General features: G+C 44.1%; 1 protein-coding gene across 1 annotated transcript; it reads right to left on the bottom strand.

The window, feature by feature from the left end:
• LOC113481743 lies at window positions 1-21,803 on the bottom strand. The gene is made up of 8 exons (XM_026851586.1): window positions 20,954-21,803; window positions 13,738-13,899; window positions 11,032-11,218; window positions 9,893-10,047; window positions 8,845-8,871; window positions 7,224-7,342; window positions 2,588-2,716; window positions 1-2,097 (listed from the first exon to the last, which is right to left on the bottom strand). Exons 1-7 carry the CDS (start codon window positions 21,758-21,760, stop codon window positions 2,620-2,622), a joined length of 1,554 nt encoding a protein of 517 aa, XP_026707387.1. The 5' UTR covers window positions 21,761-21,803; the 3' UTR covers window positions 1-2,097; window positions 2,588-2,619.
• Between the last annotated feature and the right edge of the window lie 1,062 nt (window positions 21,804-22,865).

The following is a 22,865-nucleotide window of genomic DNA, read 5'->3' as shown; positions in this document are numbered from 1 at the left end:
AATTAAATTTCTTATGCCTGTATTACAATGCATCCTGGAGTGGACAACTATACAGTATATTACATGTTATAAATATATTTCTTTCTGAAAATACTTGAATATATTTCATATAATGCTGTAATACAAAAGAGTGCTAGTTCATTTTAGTTAAAAAAAATAAACAAAAACAACAAACCTATAATGTGAATGGAGGTGGTGGTAGGGAATACCACTTCATGATGCAATGTCTTAAAACACTTTAAATTCAGTTTGCACTGATTCACATTCCTTTCAGTCTCTGTAAAGCTGGAGGGATAACGGAGGGTGTAAGTTAATGTAGGATTTTAGTCCCCTGTATTTTTGGAGATATACAGACTATTCACAGAATAATCAAGTTATAAATCTTTCTAGCTTTGGATGAAGCTAGCAAGATATATGGTGAATAACCAAGTCCCACAGCAGCAGCTACAACTGAAACATAAAATACAGCACCTGCTTTAGGGTGCTAATATTGAGTGAGCATGATTTTATTTTTTTTTTAAATTGGATTGTTAGGGTTTTTTTTGAGATGCTAAGTAACAACAGTAACAACCCCTCTGAATACTTAGAGAACCAGGTCTGGGCTGCTGTTTTCACTCACCCCTGCAACCTACAGCTGCCCTGGGAGAGAGTGGCTGGGGAGCTTTGAATCTCAGAAGAGATCCTGCTCTGGTTTTGAGGACTCCAAGGGTTCTAGCTGGTCTGTGTGAGCAAGGAGGCACATCTGTTACTGAAAGGCTAAGCCTGTTGAAGTTGATCTATTTCTGCAAGCTTCTCAAATCTTGGTTCCCTGGCAAGTTTGGGTTGGGGAAGGATTTTTAAATAGCAGTTGCTTCATTTGCAATTATGTTGTAATTTAGGGGGTAGAATAATCTTTTAACAAGAGGCAGGGTTAAATCTTTACTCCATGTGCATTATCTGTTGTGCTAGTACCAGTAAGAGCTGGTATGCAGAGACCCACTGCAACCATGGGACCTTCAGAAGCATGTGCTGCCTGAGTCTGGAATCAGTGGGCAGATGACAACAAGGCAGTCACCAAACATGACCGTAGTGTTACACAGTTGTTAATATGGCCTAAAAGAGCAGTAGCTTTAGAAGGATGTATGTATTTGAATAACTCTTCCTTTCAGCTCTCTTCTCCCTCTTGCCTTTTCCCAGCAGAGAGCACAGGCTGAGCCATACAGCAGCATGACTAACCCACCCATGCAGCCTCAGGCATCCACCTGCACAGCCAGAGGACTTGACCTGAAACTTAAGTAGGAATTCAAGCCAGGTTTCCCCTGCAAAAGATTGATAGCACAAGAGCTGGGCTGCCTGGCAAAGATGAGGTGTTGCCTTGGATGCACCCTCCAGTCTCTTGAAAGGCTGATTCCTACAGTGCCCCTCACTCTGGTCTCTGCAGTCTCTCTGCATGATGTCAACTTCTGGGTAGGGTAGGAGTCAAGGTGCCTCTGCAGAAGGAGCAGGTCCACAGGATTAGAAGCTAGTGGTGGATTTGGGAATGGCCTCATAGGAAGTCTTGGCTTTACAGACTTGGTTTTGCTGTTGGATTCCAGTAAAATGGCAGAGCTGGTCAGATGCTGCTCTGAAGGGAGGAGCTGTGTTGGGGACAAACTGCAACTCCACCAACCCAGTGGGAGGGAGGCTGTCCTTCCAACAGCTGCTTCTGCACCAGGCAAGGAGTCCCTGGCACTCTTCTAGATGCTGCTGTGTCCCATAAAGCTTAAGTTTATTTCAGCTGGAGAAGGTCCCCAGAAAGCAATAATAATTTAAAAACCTCAGTGTTTCAGGTAATTCGGTTCCTAACCCAGAGAGGAGGAAGAATTTCCAAATCTGACTTGTCAAAATGCTAACAGCAATTTTCATCTGTGGCTTGACTTTTGTCAGTATACTTTAGATTCAGGAGCAAAGCCATACATAGCTGCACATGCTTCTGTCCACAAACCCTTCTCAGCCTTCCCCTGCCCTCTTTCCCTTCCAACACTTAAATGGGAGTTTCTCTGTTTACAACTGTAGGATGCAGGTTGCACAAAGTAAGGAAGTAACCTCAGGGTTCTTGGTTTGTGTCCACTGGTGTTCCTGAAACAGAAATACAGAATGCATGTGAGACATTAGAAAGGGTTTCTCTGCATTTAACCCATTAGCTGAGTTGGGAAGGTGGAAGATGAGGCTGAGCCTGATTCTCTTTTATATGGGCAGATTGTCTCTTTCCCCAAGACTTGGGTTGGCTTATTATTTGGGAGTCTTTTGACTGACTGCAGATAAATGAATTTGCTGCTGTACTGCTGTACTTTTTGTTAAAAGGCTGCATGATGTATCCTGTATGACTACAGATGCCTTTAAATTGTGGGTTTAAAAAAAAAAAAAAAGCGGAGGACTATTAATATGAAGGTATATGTGCTAGTCCTCAGTTGGCATAAATCAGTATAATTTAAACTTCAAAAATTTGACCTGTTCCTGTCTTTGCATGTTGAAGAGTGTCGAGATGAAGGAACAGGACTGTCTCATTTCCGTGCTGAGAAGAGGCAAAAAAAAAACCCAACCCGCAAAGAAACACATGCTGCTTTACTTATTTTACCTTGTTCCATTTAATTCAGGTTATCAGAAAGGCCATATGTTTTCATTCTTTGTATTTTGCCCCAGAATGATCATGGAGTTCCTCTCAGTTTTCCTCAGCTCTGAAGACATAATATCTGGCCTTAACAAATGGAAAAATACAATTAAAGTTGACAGCAGTCAGAACACATGGCCATGTTTTTAGCATTAATATGCCGTGCATAGGTACCCAACATTCAAGCGGCACCCAAAGCAGCTTCCCCCTCTCCAGTTTGAAATTCCAAAACAAATGCTGTCCAGATATTTGTGGCAGCCTTTAAAAAAAGAGAGCTACAAAATGCAGCACTTGGTATGGAGTCACAATGTAATGGATGGACACAAACGTTATTTTGTTGAGAACAACCACTATTTTCTGCCTAGCTAGAAGTGAGAGGGAGAGACTGGTGGGTGAATGTTACAGGGAAGTTAAAAATTCTGGCCTGAAGCATTAAGTAGGAAATTAAACATTTGGAAGAACAAAATTTAAGTTAGCTGCTGTGGACTGATTCCAGATTAATTTTTGGTTTGTTGTTTATTACATATGATTTAAATAAGTGTAATGCAACCTGTTTTGTTGTAATGGCTTAGTTAGCTCAGGCCTCCAGGACTTGTGAAAGCAAACCTTTTAGAACGCTTTTTAGAAATAGTTGCTGTTTAAGAAAGAAAAGCTGTAGTTTTGGATTATTTTTAATGCAATATTTCAAAGCTATTTACAGAAAAATAAGTAGCTAGTAGCTATTTATTTCAAATAATCATAGCTATTTACTTCAACTCTTTAATTTGAAAATTTTTTCAACTCAAATCCTGACTGGTGCCCTACAGACTCTTTATTTTGCCAGGTACTAATTGGGGGTGGGGGGTGTGTGTGTTAACCTACATGTTGTATGATTTTTTTTCTTTTGTTCAGCTCTTAATTCTTTTGCAATGGAATGGTCAAACTTCTGCCTTGATGTTATTCTTTACTCTTTGGCTGCTTCTCAACCATGAGCAGAGAGATCTCACTTGGTAGTAATTTCCCATGTGAAGAGCAGCATTCAGACCTGGGTCTGAGGCTCTAGGGCCCTTTTCAGCCTTTTGCTATACAATACTGAAGGTGGGTTTTTGCAATGTCGAAACTGCACTGTCTTTCCTAATTTACTGCACCCTAACCACAAAGTAGTCATCATACAGCATCAAGCTTCTGGTGGCTGTCAAACTGAAACTAGCATCCTTACCATGAAAGGTATGTAATTTGAGGTTAGCTCATTCCCACACAGCTGCATTAAAGCTGCAGCTCCCATAGACACACAGGTGGGTGTGTCTGCACAGGAATGCCAAGCTGGGATTGCCTAAAGCTTCCCAAATTAGATCTTGCCCTGGAAAGTGGCTGAGGATAACATCAGAAAAGCTCCTGAGCATAACCACTTTCATTGAGATGGCTGCCTCTGTCTCTCTGCCTGTGCTGGAACAACTTCTGGGCCAGTCTGCTTCCCAGCAGCAGTCACAGTAAGATAGCAGAAGACTGTATGTCTCATCTGTTTATCCCCAAAGGGAGTTAGGGAAAGTAAGGAAAAATGATATGAAGGTACTAATGTGCTCTTCCTTAACTCTGGATTTTTGGGGATTGTTTGTAACACTGTTCTAGTCAGAGACAACTTCAGACATTTTATAATGTCACATAGTGTGGCAATGTACAGGCACTAAATTGATTGGGGCTCCTGCAGAATTAGCAGTCCAGCTTTCACAGGCTGGGCTAGACCCTCTCCTTACTGTTCAAAGCAGCATCAGACTGTAATTGTTTAACAAGGGCAAGTATTTGACTGTATGATGCTCCACTCTCATTTGAGAACAGTTTTCTATCACTAAAACTAGCCAGGGTGGAAAGGCAAAATGTTCTTGTCTTGGGAGTCATTTGAGCTGGAATTAAGTTCCTTGTTCTCTGTGAAGGGATGATTCTGCAATGATTTGGGGAAGAAATCTACTTTTCCTGCCATAGGTCAGATCCAGGTCCATGTGCTGCCTAAGTTCATAACATGATGATCAAGTTATTCACCAGCCTGTTCTGGTCCTTTGCACAAAACAGACATTGTTTGCAGGAGTAAGCATACTAGCAGGAAAAAGAAAATTAAGTGAAAACCTGAAGCTGTTTAGAACAATGTATGACAAACCACTGAGTCTTGTGCCAGTATGTTTACCTTGGCAGGTCCCCCTGTCTCCTGCTGGAAGAACCAAGTTCTCTCTTTACTATGAGAATGCTTTTGTGGATGTTAAAAAAAAGACAGAAAAGAAAAACAAAACAGCTGCCATGGAGCAGATCATTCATCATACCAGAGTGGGAGCATGAAAGAGGATTTGCTTTGACCTAGTTACAAAAACAAAAAAAAAAAGACACTCTCCAATTGCCCAAATGACTCAAGTGGGATTGGGTGTCAAGAGCAACAAATCTCTGCATCCTTCAGAGCTGTATAATAATACAGGGCACTAGGCTCCAACCTGTTCCAGTTCAAGACCTTGGGAGATGTCTCTGAGCCCAAGGAAGCCCGGGTAAGCAAAAGCCAGCCAATTCCATATGCTTACATGTACAAACAGGAGCAGGAGCCAGTAAACATGTTTCATAAATTATAACAAAGACAGTGGCTTTTAAAGCTGAGAGTATCAGGCTTCAACGTTTGGTTTGCCAAGAGCTGCAGACAAGCAAGAATTTCTTGCTTTACCATGCTGGTACTCCTGTAGGAAGGGCCTGGCCTTCTGTCCAGCAGCATTTGCAGGGCTGTCATTGATCCACTAAGCCTAACTTTTTCTTTCAAGGGATCCTGAGGACAACTATTTATTCAATATGCCATAGGAACAAGGTGACCAGCTTTTCCAGGCCCCAGTTAAAAGCCCAGAGTCGGTGCATTGCTATTGCAGGGTGTGGGGTTAAAAGACCAAGAGCAAATCAGGTAGGGCTGGGGAATAAGAGCTAGGAAGCAGAAGAGGAAATGGAAGATAAGGGGCATGAGTAGAGGCAAGGGTTTTATGTAGATATATGGAAGAAGAAAATAGTGAAAGAAAAGAGAAGGCCATTCATCAGTTACAGAAAGCAGTCTGGAAAAATCAGCATACAAGATCTCTGGGGCTGCCCAGATAAAAACTGTCTATTTGGCATCTCATTGTACGGCATTTCCATTCCAGTAGTTGTTCAGTATACGTGTGAATGTAGCAAAAGCTATTTCTGTTAGGAGCTAGTGGGCTGACCCTTCACTGGAAGCACATCGATGTAGCCAGCTGAGGACCTAGCCTGCAATTCTCATGTAGGGAGCACTGGCAATGTCCTCAGTGCTGCAGAGAAAGGGACAAGTAGGAGGTTACAGAGACAGGGCTTTTCTGAAGCCCAAATAAAGCTGTGGTTCTATTCAGGTTTAGAGGGAAGGTTCCAAGAGTTTGTATTTTTTCCCCAGCTGGTTCACCATCTATTTTAGATGGAACTGTTTGATCTCTTTCTGCTTTGTGTTTCTTTCAGTTTCCCAAACAATAGGAGGAAGCTTGCCTGTTAAGTGTGCTTGGCCTCAACTAAGCTTTCCCCAGCTGGAAAAATCACTCCATGAACTGCAGAGGGTTTATTTCCAGCTGAAATTACAAGACCCCCAGTTCCTTTATGCATTTTGTAAGGTAGGTATAGGATGTCTAAGGGGAACAATGGAACATTCCTGAGTGCTTAAATAACTGCCATTTCCCTACCATCAGCCCCACTAAAACCTGAGGAGGGCTTAAGCACATTTGAGCTGTTCCGCTCAAGGTTACTGAGACCTCAGCTGAAAAAACAGGGAGGTGCACAGCTCCATGTAATGCTCCTGCTTTGGTGAGTAAGATACGCAGGCTCTTCCTGTTGCCTGATTCTGTTGCCTGATTATCTACACAGATATGCCAAATTCACCAGACCAGCAGGGAGGACTTGGCAAGTGCACAGGGAGTATCTGTGCAAGGGGTAGCTGGCAGTCACTGTCATCACCTCAGATAGCCATGCACCACACAGTATAGCTCAGTGGCCAGGCTGTATTGAGCCTGGTAGACCAGTTTGCCTGAGGGACCAGCATGGATCTCTCAATAGAAGTGAGACCTCATATTTGAACCAATTTTTCACCTAAAGCAACAAGCAGGTCCTACCCATGAACACATGCTCAGCAAACTTCATCTCCCTTTCCTCTGACAGGAAACCTTCCAGCTGATCCTGACTGTCTCATCCCATCACACATCAGATACAATATGGGTTATTGTTCCACTGTATAAAGTGGAAGCTGGATAGACGAAAGCATTAACATTGACTGTAATGCTTAGGAGGGAGCAGAAAGACAAATAATTAGGCTATAGAATGGCTCTGGCCAACTGTCAACATCCCCTTGCCCTTTTGGGGGTAAGCACCTTCTTTTAGTGACCCTAGTGTTTCCATTATTCTTACACAGGCAACATTACCCAATTAGGATCTTAGAGCACCTGGGCACTAAGGAAGAAAATGGCTGTATTGGCCAGGACCACCATATGCGATGGGGAGAAGGTTAGGAGGCGTTTTCCCTGGCCAGCAACAACCAGAGGTAAATCTTGCACCACCTCCTCCCAACACTAAGTGAAAATTTCCCACAGCTCTACTTTACCTGTACAGCTGTGGGCAGGACCTCTTCAGAGCAGCAGAGGACAGTCCTAGCTTGTTCTGGTTTCTCAGCCGTGTCTTCCTCATAAGATCTCTCATTCTCCCCCAAGCATGGCTCTCACCCTAGGGAGCAAAAAGAAACCACTACTTGAAGGACCAGAGGGTAGTTACTGGCAGACCTCATGTAGCCAACATATGATACTTTGGGGTACTCTAGGGTGGTAGGAAGAGGGGAGCTTCTTTATTTTGGACAGCTAAGAATCAGATCCCACAAATGAATTGTTAACACTCTGCAATGATGCCCAGTGGCCAGCCTGTACCTGTATAGGACACAATGAAACGGGATGGATCAACTGTCAGTAACACCATCCTTGTATTTTGTTTGGTAACATTTCTGCGTCCCTGCTGTTCCTTCTGAGAGTGAGGGCACTTCACTGGTGAGTGCTGAGTAGCTGCCTAAAGGCACGTTTTACCTTATTGTTAGGCTGTACTAAAGGAAAAGATAGGTTTGGTTTCCTACCTACTTGCATGCACTCAGGGGGGGCCTTTACAACAAAACCAACCCGAAAAAGCAGCTTGACTCCTTTCTCCTTTCTATTAGGTCAGGTGCATTGGTATCAGCCCTTTTCAAGGTGGTGACTTTTGTGGACCATGAATTAGAATAGATCAAGACTTTGTTTTCCTGTCACCATCTGCAAGCTACAGCTACTGGGCACTTACATTTGAAATGCTAATAGAGATTATCAGGAGGTCAGGGAGTCTCATGAGGCCCTCCCTAATGTTTATTCTCTCCAGGCTGAGCTCATCTGGACTCATGAACTGTAAAGGAGCCATGCATTAAAAAATTTCATGTTTTTTTGCTACATAGTTTTAAATTTCCTAAGTAATGGCTGGAAAACCTTGGGAACTAAACAAAAAAGATGATGCCCCAGGCAGGACTAGAGTAATGGGGAGAAACCATTCCTCTTTCAGTGAAGTTCTCAAACCACTGTCATTCAGGGCATTGTTCTGCCCTGTCCTGAGGTATCTTCCCACTGTGCCAGCAGCAGAGCCATTACTCTATGAGTTGCAACCACCTTGGGAGCACAACCTGGCGGCTGCCCAGCTGCACACACCAAGTCCAGGCAGAGCCTATTGTAATTCTTGGGGCTATGCTGAGTTTTCAGTTCAAAACTTCAGATGAGGTCATGGGCTCAGCTGAAAACTGCAACACGGGTTCCTGTTCTATTGAGTTAATTGCCCATACTTGAGACTGTTTACTCATGGAAATAGCAAACCTTTGTGTTTACTACTAGGATTAATGTATCCTGTGGAAGGGTTTTGGAGGCCTCGGCAGTTAGTCCCTCATTGTACTGGTGTTGTCCCAGAAAAGCAAGCACTACCAATATCAGAGAAAGCCTGAGCAGTTGCCTGTTCCTGAAGGCTAGCTAGCTGTTGTCTGCAGTGGGGGTGGGAGAACAACGGATCACATTCAGCAAGTCATAATACATGTATCTGTTACTTTCATAGTAAACTTTGGGGGTCAGTGAACCTCTTTTGTTCATGTACAATGCTGTGCACCACAGGAGCTTGATCCATGATAATGCAGGTACATGTTAAATACATTCTGCAAAGGTAGTACATACCGAGATGTTCTTGCTGATGTCCAGACCCTAAAAACAAAAGACAAATAAATACACTGATAAATAACAAGACAGCAAGACCATCTCACAGTGGGGCATTTCATGCTCAGGGTACAAAATGCAATACTAAGTGACAATACTAAGGTGTAGTGTAACAATGCATCGTGAGGATTCAGTTTAAAGAGTGTGGATCTTGATTCTGCAGTCCTGTGAAGTCATCAGGGCTGCCCATGTGCTTAAAATAATGCTCATATTCCAGAAGTTGGCTGGACAAAAGCCAGAGCACAGAGCACCTTTCAGGATTCAGCCTTGATCTGGTTTCTGAAGTCCACTGAAGTGTTTGCAACCTATTTGGAAATTTGAGGTGGAAACGTCATGAGAAGGTCTTTCCCGTGAGAGATCTACTCCTTCCTCTTTCCTGCCGAGCTGGGAATACTCTGATTAGAGCCTCTGCCCTGGCATTTCAACACTTCTGATCCCCACCGGAACCTGAAAGTGCTGAGGCAGCCACAAACAATGGGAAAGAAGGGGAGAGGAAGAGCATTTGTCCTGGCTCCCTTGGACTTCAGCAACACAATTTCCCTGAAACATGCTTTGGGGACTGGAGCTAATGACATTGATATACTGACAATCTGGTAATAAGTGTTGCCAGCTAAGATTGGCCCGTTAAAATTTTTATATGTGGTAGTGAAAGTGTGCTTGGTTTAACATTCCTAGCAGCAGAAGTGAGGATACTCATGATACAGTTCGTGTGTTTAGTTATCTGCAGTTAGTGAGGGCTGAAGCCCACGCTTCTGTCTGCAGTGCTCCTCTCCACTGCACCAGTGCTCTGCTTGTACCTTTCTTGGTATAAAGACATAGTCGTTGTCTTCATCTAAGGCTGGGAGCAGATCGGCACAGAGCACCCCGGCCCTCAGTGCCCCAGCCTCATTCAGTAGCAGACAGGGTTGACTTGTTCTCCCAGCACTCCACTCTAACCTGCCTGAACAGAACTTCTCCCTGCTTCTCACACAGGTCCCACTCAGAGTCTGGCTCCAAGCTTATCACTCACCTTTCTTACTGCAGGGTCCTTTGATGGAAAAGCCTGTCCTTCAGCCATACTACCAGCTTCTCTGAACTCATTCTCCTTGTTGTTCCTATTGTTTGACGATTTCCTGAGCCCCACCATCAGCTGGCTGTTTCCTGATTCCAGGTATCTCTCACTTCCTGCAATGACATACACGGACTCACTCACATTTCTCAGCAGTATCCTGCCAGGACAGCCTCTGGGCAGTGCTGCCAGCAAGCTGAGACTCCAGATGGGATGAGACCCCATGTGTCTTCATGCCACACTGTAGTGGAAAGGAGGTAAGTGCTCCAATAAAGTGTCTGACCACAGCAGGACTTTCTAATGGCCTCCTCATGGTCTTATTTTCCTTCCAGGCCTGCTCTGAAACTGCCAGAAAAGAGCATTTCTGAGCCTCAGTGCTAGAGATCCCAAAGCCATTTACACTCCAACTCGATCCTGCTAGGAGGTACTTTGATATTCTGGGTTTCACCAGGTATTAGAGGCAGGCTGAAGTCCAATATTTGAAATACACCGATCAACCTCACTTAGTGACTGGTTCACATCTAACATTGGATCCAGACTTTTCAGATGGCTTTATCATCAGCAGGCTGAGCCCAGTCTTTCTCAGCCTTCTGGAAAAGTTGGTCTCTGGATCCAAGCTTTGCAGCTGGGGCTTATTTCCACTTGGTCTATAGAATAAGTCATCCTCCAGGAATGTGTTCTGTGCCTGCTTGAGAGGGTAGGAGACTAACAACAGGCATAAGGCTTTCCATCTTAGATCAAATTCTACCTTGGATGGGGGGATTTGAAAGACACATGGAAGGGCTCCACTAATGGACCCATTCAGACATGCTAAGCTGCCAAAAGAGAGACCCATTTTATAACGCATTTGTCCTGATCTTTGTAGCCATAGCTGCAGAGCAAAAAGTCTGGCTTCACACATGTGAAGCAGCAACTGTTAAATTCCTAAGTGTAGACAAAGCATTTTTAAATGCATCTCTTAGATTTCCAGGTAAGGTTTTGTTCTACTGATACCTTGCTCTGTTCCTGTCTGTCTTTCCTAGGGAAAAGGAAGTTGCTGGTCAGCTTATTTCACCAACTGGTGGCAAGCAGGAGGGCAGGTTAGAGCCATTTGAACTCACCGTTGCAGCTGCTCAGCTTTTCAGTGTTCACTCCTATTTCTGGAATGATGGAAAGATCAGAAGGATTTCCAGTCTGAACCATAAGGCTGTGAGGTCTGCTTCTCCCAGAAAAAAATGCCTTTGAGTCTTGATATGAGTTGAGGAAGATGCTGGCAGCTCCACAGGAGCAGTGCTGCAGAAGATACTCCTACACCAGACAAAAAGGAAGTATGTAAACTTTCAGGCTGCAATGGTCCAAGGTAACCAAGTGGTGCAGTGGTGCAGACAAATTGCAGTCATTCCAGCCCAGGGATGCCCAGCCTTGTCCTGAGACCCATTAGAACCCAGGTAAATCATTTATATCTCTAAAAGGCTGAGCAGACTTGAGTTGGTAATATAGATTTTTCATGGGTTCTTTGGTGTTTAACTTAAATTGCCTGATACTCAGCATCTTTTGGGTTTGTTTCCCAGAAGGAATTGAATACAAGTTTCTAAACACTGAGCTGCTAATCTAAGGCATTTGTGTAAATAAACAGATCCATTATAACAGTGACTTGCATTTTAAGATAATGCTATTTGTTTTGGAACATGCACAGACAACAATATCTTGTGGCTTTATTGATGAGATGCCATAGTTCACTTGCATGTTACCAGTCAGATTCACGGTACTTCAGCTGGTGTACTTCTGCTGTAGCTGGTGTGGTGGGAAGGGGAGATTTTCTGCCTTGAACAACCATGTTGCACAAGAGTGTAGTAGAGCAGGAAGCAAGGAGAGCTTTATCTAGCTGAAGTGAAAAGGTGGGGACCAAACTGTTTACTGGTGTTGGGACCAGGACAGGCCAACACCAGTTTAGCACCTCTGGAGACCCCCAAGCGATTGACAGTTTTAATGTAACATCTCATCTAGATATGTTGCCACAGCAGCATGGCACTTTTCATTATCTATATCTTTAGGAGGTGCTTTGAAAATCTAATGAAAGATGCTGCTTTTGGCCCACAGCATCTAAGATTTCCTTGTAAAGCAAATGATGTAGAGTTCCCTTTGTTCCCTTTGTGTCCCAGGATCGAAATGTCATCAGTCTCTGTGGTGATGTCTGCATAGCTCTCAATAACAGCATTCAGGAACACTGGCTATCTACAATCCTCACAACCAGCTCTTAATACCACACTAACCCATCTCTGCTTTCAGGGTTGTGTCTTCCCTAGCTATGTCTGCATGGAGAGTGAACATGGTTTGGAAAGTTGCCTTAGGACACCCTCCAAAATGTGACATGCACAGCAACTTCCACATCTCCTGGCAAACGAGGGTAGTAGTGTTCCTCTTCTACTTTCCTCTGAAGAGGAAAATGACAGATAACTGCTCAGATGTAGAAGATGCAAGTACCGCAGAGCCGAGAGAGCACACCCAGTTTTGTAGAGCACATTGCAAGTGCTGAATGTTATATCTAGGGGTCCAATTCCCCACTGAACAGTATGGGACAAATGCAACTGAGAATGCACTGCTGAGAGATCTTGGAAAATACCAAAAAGATCAAAGTTTCAAATATTTAAATGAAAAGCATGCTGTCTTTCATTTCAGTGGAAGCTGGGGAGGGGGGGGTGTCACATAAACCAGATGATGATTTGACCCTGGGTTTGCAGCTTGGAAAAGTTACTTTGAGCGATGACTCACAGTTGTAAAGCTTCAGGAAATGTGTTAACAATTCCCAGGCTCTATGTAGGAGGCTGCATTCCTCTGAGCCTGAGATGGTACATGGAAATGACGGGCCACTCTGCTCTGCAACCTGACTCACAACTAGGCTTTGGCTCTGAGGAGGAGTCAGTCAACTACTGCAGATCCAGTCCCAGCAGGTGGGAAAACAGCACTAGGGGTGGAATGACGCTGTCCAGAGAATAAAAGACTTGCCGCAGTGTGGCTGGGAAGAAATAGCTGAGTGTGACAAACCCCTTCTGTTCCTTTGGAGAGTGATAAAATAAATAGAAAGGGAGGGGAGATAAAAAGCTGGAAACCTCATGTGATGGCCAAAGAAAAAGAACTGAGAAGCAGAGGTGAGTTAGAGCTGAACAAAATATGCAGGGGCTTAAAAAATTCTGATTAGGAGGATGCTGAAATGATTTTCAAATCTGAGTCAAATTCCCCAGCTATCTCTGGCTGATAAAAAAAAAGACAAATGGGAACACTGGGATGTTTCATGTCGGAGATTCTTCACTTGGCAGCTCAGAAGCACAGGAAGGGAAAGAGGGCAAGGAGTGGGTAGCGGTACCATTGCTTCTCTTTCCCATTGTGTCTGTTTTGTGGGAAATTCTGGGATTTTCAGAGTTTGAAGCCAGAAGGAAAAGATGTAGCTTTTAATTCAAAACACAGTTGCTAAAGGGGTCCATGGAAATGTTTTGTTTTGATAGCATTGACAGGGGGAGATGTGTTTTTGGGAAGTCTTCAACTGTAGAGAACTAAAAGCTGGCCATCGCACAAGGTGAGAGAGATGCTTGTTAACTCAACAGAAGCAAGCACATCTAGGAAACAAAACTGAAAAGAACAGAAACTTACCCCCACCCTAAGGGAAGATGAACCCACTGTGGTGGGTGAGGGCTCTCTGAAGACCAGAGCAGCCAGCCCAGGTGGGTGTGGGGTCATGTAAATTAGCATCTTCTCTCACACGGACTTGGAACTTTCCATCTGGGCCTCGAATAGATCATTGAATAGATCATACTGTGGTATCTGCTTACCTCTTTTATCTGGCTCATCTTCTGCTCTTTCTGCAAGCTGCACACTTGCTTTTGGAGACGCAAGTTGTGCTCCTGGAGCTGCCCAATCTTCTCAATCAGTTGGCAAATGTGTTCCAGGTATCCCAGACCAGATCCTAGGGCTTTGCTGTTACCTTGGTTCACCTGCAATGACAATGTATATGGAGTAACATGGAGTAACAGCAGAGCAATCCTTGCTAGCAGTTGGGAGCCCAGCACACTTCTTACAGTCAAGTGGGCCATGGTAAAGACACTCAGGCTTCCTCTTGCAAGGAGCTTTGGTTATATCCAGATCTGAGCTACACTGTTGCTTGCTCACAGCTCTTTTCTGGATTACTCAGGAAGATGCGCCATCTGAGGGACTCCTCTGACTGATCACACACTGATGCAGAGGAAAACCCTGTGACAACATGTTTCTAGTCCACCTCCCAGGCTAATTTTTGTCTTTTACTGAACATAGGACCCTTACAAACAAATATAGTTCTACTGTATGGTATAGATGGCTGCAGTTAGTATGGCTCACTTAGCCCACAGCCCTCAGTGCAAGTCACACTTACAGGTATTGAGGCTGAGCTTGGCTCCTACCCAAAGGCGCACATCTGCAGGTTGCAGTGACCAACCTGGGGGTACATCTTCTCTGCCCTTGGCAAGCTGAAACCATTACAGCACAGCTGAACTCAGACCCTCATCACTGGTGAGTCAGTGAGAGGGACATGTACCTAAACCAAGCGGCCAAAGTGAAAGAACATTTTTCTACTGGTCTTTAGCAGATCCCAGCTTAACATCTCTGCTACTAATTTCTCAGTCATTAAGAGATGCCTGGAGAAAGTCTGAAGGATCAAGCTTGCTGTCTGGCTATGGCAGGATATTCTGTACCACTGATCTCTCCACATGCAGGACCTGCAGAGTCTCACTCCTGCTCAGGCAAGGGCAGCGCCAGAGACAAGACAGCAATCCTGTGGCAAAGGAAAGGCAACAGTGCTTCCCAGCCTCCTGCTCTGCACCTCGCCGTTTCTGACCCCAGGACTTCCCTGTGCACAGCAAGTGTCCTCTCCTGTGCTGTGAGCAGACTCTGCTGAACGTGCTGAACATTAACAGACAGATGCAGAGGCTTACTTCCACCTTGGCGCTGCCTGCTGATGTGCATGGGATATCACTAAGTAAAATAAGCCTCGATCTTTACAAAAGCAGTGCTCTAAGTTTATCTTACTTCAAAAAATAAGTTCCCTCTACAAAAGCAGGAAGCTTACTCTGTCTCCTTTCCCACAACAATCTACATTTTTGGGGAAATGCCAGCCTTGGGACTCTTCCTGTCTTTTCATTATGTCAGAAAGCTCATGGTGTGTTCAAAAATAATCAACATTAGAATTTACTTCTTTTTAAACAAATGATGATACAATGTTATTTATAAACAGGTATTATTATGTCCAGATGCTTTTATGTCTGAGGTTGGGACAAAGGTCGCATGAAATCATATGAAAAACTGTGATGACTGTAAGCCAACCAGTCATTCACATTAATGATTTCTATCTTCCTCTTGGGCAGAGCCTGCAGAAGTGGTGGCAAGACAATGGTTACTCAGCCATAAAACTGAGTCCTTAGCATGTCTGTGCAGTGGGAAGGGTCACAGCTTCAGGACCCACAGGGAAAACAAAGCCTACATGGTGTCTGCTGGGAAAAGTTTGAATCAAAAGCACTATCTATAACCAACATATCTGAAAGCACCTAGGGATTTGGGGGTGTCCAGCTTCAGAAGCATGATTTTCAGAAAGTACACGAGTAACAATTTCTGAAAATCTGGCAGTTTGGAGCTGTCCTAAAAGTAGTCCTTTTTTTTTACGCTGTCCCAAAATGGATAGTCAGAAGTTCCCCGTTATCCTTGAAAATGTAGGCTTTTCTCTGTAACCTCTTTTTGAACATTTAACAACTCCCCTTTCTGTCAGTTCGTTGTTGCAGAGACTGATGGCACGTCTGTATTGCCCTAAGGAGACAGTCAGCCAAATCCAACCTGTTATAGCTGTAGAAACACAAGGGAAGACTACAAAGGACAGAGGAGCTCTTGGAAAAAGGGATAAAGTAAAACATTTGGCTGTAACCTTAGGATTGGGGAGAAAACATGAAGCATTTGACTGTGACCTCTTTCCATTAGAGACCCTCTTTTCATTCCATATTTGTCCTGTGCTTAATAGTCAGGTCCTGCTTTGTGTTCACAGCTGCTAGGTTTATAGGGCAAAAGGGGAGGAGAAGAAAAAGTGGCCTTGATTACCAGTTCTCTGTGTCTAGGTCTGAAGGCACCTGAAAGCAAAGGTGTGTTTGGGGCGGGCATGGACAAAATCTGGCTTTTAGCAAAAGTTAGAGAAAACTTCCAGCTCCTGAGAATAAATACAGGTCCCCGGAAAATGTGAGGAAAAATGTGTAGATCCGGTCTTGGGGCAAGGTGGATTTACCCCTGTAGAGGACCTAAACCAGACAGATGGCTGGACTCAATATGCTGGAGACCCCTGTTTTACGGCCATCCTTCAGAGGCTGTTCAGGGCAGGCAGTTAGGGCTATTTAATAAGAAATTAATTTGCATTTTAGTTAAGTGATCTCAGCAAATGCAAATGAGCAAAAGGCAAATCAGGCAGAGCCTCCAGTGCCTGCCCATCCCTGCAGGGTCAGCCACCTCTGTGGCCAGCATGCAAGGGCAAAAGCTTTTAAAGGGGATGCTTCAACTTGCTTGCCCTGCCATAAGGCCCATTAGCATAAGGATTGCTCAGATATGGCACATGTTCAATAGAGAAAATTTATGTAATTTAGTTGGTTGCCCCCAAAATGATTGCTCAAAGAGGGCCTCTCTAAGGACCCTTCCAGGACTTTCTTTTCCATAGACTGGAAATACCTAAACAGTCCTTGCTATCTTCTGGTCATGCCAAGTGGAGTGTAGAACCTGCTTTATCACATTCTGATCTAAATATTTTCTTCTCAGCACCTCTGAGAGAGTTTTATGCTAGCAGTGGAGGGTGAGCAGTCATAGGAAAACTGCAAACATTTTCCAGGATGGGTCTCTTCCAGTCTCTGACTTCCTAAAACATTCACCCAACAGAACTAAAATTTTTCCCATTCCCCACATGGGGATTGTCAAATAGTATTGGAACAAAAGCTACGTGCCCATTTTTGAGGTGATGAAACCTACGAAGAAGGAAAAATGTGTCACCCACTTTTTTGAAGGTGAAGATGCAGAGGATTAGACAGTTTATGAATCAGACAGTTAAAGTTGCACTAGGAAAGTAACAACATAATGTATAAATAGATGCCAGATTTTGCTTTCAGGTAGGCAGACTGAACCAGAGCTTCAGCTGGAAGAAAAGGAGTCCAAGGCTCTCAGCTGAGTTACTAAGTTACTCCCATTACAGAATTACAGTTTACTACACTGACTTTACAGCTGTGTAACTAAAAGGAAATCTTTGCCCTTGTGAGTGCTCACCTGACTAAGTTTTGGGGACAGGTTTTCTGTACATGAAGCCCTGCTCAGGTGGTAATAAACCATCACAGTTGTGCTGGCCCACAGATTTCTTAGGAAGCCTAAAAATACAGGATCAACACCTGCACTGGGAACTTTGGCTTATCTAGAGCCTTGCAGTCAATATTTTGACTGGTGTAAAATCACATTTTTCCTCTGAAGCCACTAGAGTCACAGAGCTGGGAGCTTTTCTTCAGTCAGGCTCAATGGCAAACTGTCCTGGGCTGGATCTGGCAGCAGGATCTGAGGCTGGCAGGCAAGACTAGCTTGCAGGTGAAGGTCTTCTTCATTCAGAAGGGAGCTCGCTGATCTTTCTTGCAGTGACAGGTTTCTGCACTTCTTGCAATGCTCTTCACTTTTTCTTATGGATAGTTTTGAGCTATACCATGCTCCATTCTCCCATAAATCCCTCACTGCCCATTCCCACCACATTAGCATGGCCACTACAGAGGCAGTATGGTCACTGTGCCAAGGAAGGTAATTACTAACCTCCCATCATAGGCTTGGAGCAACTGATTAGTGACGTCACGAACTGAGCGGGAAGCATTTGTCACTGGAAGCTGACAGCACCCAAAGGCTTGTGAATAACAGGAAAGAGAGGGATCGTGCTGTATACTTCTGATGGCTCCACCCTGCTGTCCAGGAGAGGCTGTGCTTACTGATAGCTTCTGGTTTCCTCTAAGCAGGCATGCACAGGCTACAGAACTGACCATCACAGGTTGCCCTATTCTTCCCCTAAACCATACTTCACTCTGCAGAGAAGTATTTTGACTGTGTGATAATTAGCACTGTGTGAATAATGTTTTTTTTCATTTAATGACGACAATGCTCCCACCCTCTCTCTTCTGCTAGGGGTATGGGCTGACTTTAAATGTAAACTTTATGGAACATGAGGAAGTGTTTGCAAAGCAAAAGCATCAAAAGCTATGTATCTTCAAACTGACCTCAAACATCTAATTTGACTTAAAAGGAAATGTTTTAGTTAGGCTTCAAAGTTCTTTCACTTGTTGTTTGACAGCTTCCACTTTCTTTCATCTTTCTAAACATAGGCGAATTTCAAAATAACGACAATTCAAAACAAAAGATCAGAAACCTTTGTTTAAGAAATGCCAGACTGAAATGATTTGATGTGTATTTTCAGCCAAAGCTATTCACCAAATGAATCCAAACAGTCAAAACATTTGGTCATTTCCAGTCTCTTTTTCAACATTTTCCTTCCTGTTCTCTTGGAAGTGGCCTCAGCAGCGAGGGAGGCTGGGAGGAAACCAAGGGACATCTTCATCCATAGACTGAATCCTTGCTTGGTTGTGGTGTGCCAGTAAGCACAGTGCCCTTGGTATTGCCACAGTCAGCTGGGCTGGGGAAACTGAACTTCTGTCCTGATACTTCAAAGTTGTATTCCCAAAACCAACAACAGAACCAGCAAATGCTCTCACCTGGCATTAAATATAAGTTAGTGTAACCACTGGTGTCTCTATCAACATGAATTTAATGCATCAGGGATTGATTCAATGGAACAATTTGGTTTGCCATGTTCTTTGCCAAGCAGGGTGTTAATACCCTGTACTGGCCTGTTATTTTGCGGACAACACTGACTGCATTTCCAGGGGGATCTGAGTCCCTGAGAGAACATTAGGCCAGACAGGAGATTGACTCCTAAGTACCATGTTGTATCTCAGACATGTTGCAGGCAAATGTGAAAACCACAGAGCCTGCAACAGAGCCTCAGCTGGAGTGAACCAAGGTGCATCAGCTGTATGGGCAGATGATCATCTGGACATCATTTCTGAGTGGGTCTCACTCTGTCCTGCCTCTGTTGTATGACGGTGAGGACAGATCAACCTTGTGCATGTCTGGGGAGGGCAGAAGGCTCTGCAGCTGCTCTGAGGCACCCAGCACAGCAGCAGCTGCGGGACCGTGCAACAGCCATGGGCATTTCTTGCTCCAGTCAGCTTGGATGCTACCTGGCATCCCAGCAGTTTGAATAGCCCTGCTCTTGAGATACAGCAGCCTGGAGGTGCTCTGTGAAGAGGGGCAAACTTCCCCAGCATCTAGGTCACAGCTGTATTTATACAGCTCGAAAAACAAACAAAGAAAAGAGCTCTGGGGCACATAGCTTTAGCACTCAGCCAGTGAGGATATTAAAAAGGAGGAGAGATAAGCCACCAAGAGCTTCATTTCCTCTTCAGCTTCTTTCTAATTTATTCTCTTGTTTATTTAAATGTTCTGCTTTGGGAAACTGAGGCTCCATTTCACCAAGGATTTAAAAGAGTTTTATGAGCAGACAGAGGTGTCAGACAAGACCAAGCTGGCTGCAAACCCTGTGGAGTGCGACAGAGAATTTAGGTAACTTTATGAAAAGTCTCCTTGTACTCAAACACTCCTGCTCCAGTACTTGGATCCTCTCCTGTCAGGTCATTGTCTGTTTGGGAACTGTACAAAGCAGACATCTGTCTTCTGCTGTGTGTGAGACAGCTCTGGGGAGGAAGAGGTTGCTCAGTTGGATTGTGTGTTGCTTGTACTGCCTCAATATGCAGTGTTAACAGAGATGAGCCATCTCTGACCTTCCTCACAGCTCGGGAGGGCTTGGCATGCTGAAGAGGAAGGCCATTGCCTGACAGTTCAGGGCCCAGGCAGAGAGAGAGGGGTCATGGTGAAGTCATATACACAGCACTTGTCACTTGGCTTCCTCCCACCCATCTCCCATTCCAATTCATCACTATTACTGCAATGAATGCCCTGAAAAGAAATCCCTGTTACGCACCGTTTGATATTTTTGATGTGTCTGTGTGACCTTCACCTAGCCTGCTCCCTCCTTTCCTTTTGCTCATGGGGCTTTTTAGTCTGCCTCTCTGTGAAGAATCAGCTCTTCAGATCTTCCCATCACTGGTTCATGGAAGTCACTGCAGTGGGCAGGCAAGGCAGCAATCTGTCTATGTGTCGGCAGCATGGGGCTTCAGGCAAAGCACTGGGGTGAGTGCTTGCAAACATCCACTATGGGAGAAGGTGCACAGAAGGGCTTTTTATTCTCCTGTCAGTCGCACAGTGTACCCAGCAAGGGGGAGAGTAGGACAAGGTGCTTTGCAGTTCAGTCAGTCTCAGAACACAGGAGTTTCCATCACAGCTGTGCTGGAAGGTTAAAATGGAATCTCCAGCCCAGCAAAGATTTGAATTTGTGTCCTAGTCCCCTGCTCACTCATTATTTGAGAGATCTGGCTCAAGAGGACAGGACAGACCTGCACGGGAATGAGCTACCCCTTAGACAAGTTATTTCCAAACTTCAGCATCCCCACAGCAGTCCAGATGTTCCCCAAAACAGGAATAACCTGACCTTGAAAAATAAACTATGTTCTGATCCCCATCCCATGTATCAGAAGACAATGACTAACTTCATAATCTTAATTTAAGAGCAAAGTCAAGTCCACCCTCTAATCAGGGCTTTTTGAAATATCAGATCTCCATTAACCATTAGTCATCCTTACCCAGACCCAATATATGTGAATTACTTCAGATTTTCACTGCTATGAAAAGAGCTCTTAAAAATCAATTGCCAAGATTTGCTGCTTACAACAGCTTCAGGGGAGATTTTCTAACTCACTCAGATACGTCCCAGTTCATGACAGAGGACAGGACTTGAAGCCTTACTGAGGTATTTGGACAGGCCTAGCAGTAAGATTCAGTTTAGGTGTTTCTTACCTCACTCAGTCTACAGCATTCATCCATGTATTCATCCAGACTGTCACTTGTGGGGTACTTCTTCAGCTGATGTTCATGGATCTGAAGGTCTTGAATGCTGCCAAAGTTCTCTGGGAAATTATCAGCAATTGTCTTTGGCTCTTCTATGGGAACTGGGGTGGGAAGAGTGCTTTCCCTGGAAAGATCCATCTCTGGGGTAGGTTCCTTTTCCAGAGATTGCCTTTCACTTTCTTCAAAATGTTCATCAGGACTTTCTTCCTGAGGGATGCTGAAGTCTTCAAGGGAAGCTGTAGGACCCTGCACAGCATCTGCCTCCTGTCCATAGTACTCAGCTTGCTTTTCACTCTCTGGATCTTGGTGGCTGACTTTTCTGTCATGCTCTTTACATGTTTTCATTATAGGATGGTCAATTTCTGGAGAAGAAGAGGTGCTAAGCACACCTGAATCACAAAATGAATCTCTGCTGTGAAGCACAAAGCTCTTCTCTGAACCTGTTGGTGTTGATGGAGAATTAGCTCCACTTGGCAATTCAACCCCTGAGTCCTCGGATTCAAATTTGGAGAATCTGTGAAGTCGGCACTTGGACTCGAAGGTGCTGAGGTCAGGCAATGTGGCTACATAGTCTGTGCTTGCTGGGGCATCTGCATATTCTGGATCTGCTGGTGCAGCTGCTGCATTCGGATTTCCCTGGCAGTCCAGTGGGAGGCTGGCACTGGGGAGATGGGGCTCTTCTGTGCAGGCTATGTCAGATGGAGCCTCAGGGATTAACCCTGGGTTTTGAATTCCTTCATTGCTCAGTATCTTCATGTGTGTTAACACAACTTTGTCTTCAGCAGGTGGGTTCTTCTTACCTACTTAAAAGAAAACAAGTAGAAGGTCACAAGAGGCTACAAAACTCAAGTGTCTAGTGCATCCCCTGAGAGATATGAAATGTAAAGCTGTCTGTAGTAACATGGTAGAGGGGGACAGACCTACTTTGTTTTTCTTGAGCTATATGAAGCTTTCTTGTAGGCTTTGCTACAACAGAAGTGGTGTGTTTCACAGCCCCTGTCCTTCAAGTGGAGTCATAAATGCACACAGAGTTCTGATTTAGTAGATAGGTAGAAAGCAACACATGTAGCCAGATAACTTAGTGATTACTTGCATACAAATGCAGAGAAGTACATATTCTTTCAGCATGACAGACATTAATTTAAGGTTAAAATATTTCTTCTGATTAAATGTATTCTGAACCAGCAAACAAAAGGGTAAAACAAAATCTGTCTTTCCACAGGCTTAAGTGAATTTTGGGTTGCAACAAGCAATTTGCAAACTGGTATTCTCTGCAGTATTCTCTGCACACATACAGGTGACCAAAAGCAAGTACTGATAGGAAAAGCAAACAAGGCACTGTAGATATTTTTCACTCCTTATATGGTTTTAGCTATGAAGTAATTTCTTTAAATAAACTCTTACCTTGTTTTTAAAGAGAAAGGAGATGGGGGCAGCTTTGTTCATGAGCATTTTACACATGGACAAAGACAACTTGTTTTCACATCACAATTATTTCACACAGTAATGTGGTAGAACAGTCTCTAGATGAAAGGTTGATCTACAGGATTCGCAATGTTTGCCCCCAGGTTTTCTTATTGTTTTTCTGAATCTAATATTTCACAGTGCAGACTTCTGGTTCACACCGAAAGCCAGTGTGAAGGCACTTCATCCACCCTTTAGCTAACTGCAAATCTCATGTCTAAATCCATCTGTTTGTGGATTTGGAACCAGGAAGTGCTACAAAACTTTAGTTTCTCTGGTGTCTTTTCCCTTATTACTGCCTGACCCAGAGCACCTCAGAGGGCTACAATGCATACACTTTTCAGTGTATCTTACTTCCTACTTAATTTCCTTTCATTCCTCTCTCCTACTTCCTTTC

This window comes from Athene cunicularia, assembly GCF_003259725.1.
Source record: "Athene cunicularia isolate RWA chromosome 6 unlocalized genomic scaffold, athCun1 chr6_part1, whole genome shotgun sequence".
Taxonomy (NCBI): Eukaryota; Metazoa; Chordata; class Aves; order Strigiformes; family Strigidae; genus Athene; species Athene cunicularia.
Note: the sequence above shows the minus strand (reverse complement) of the source record. Positions and strands in the feature narration are given on the sequence as shown.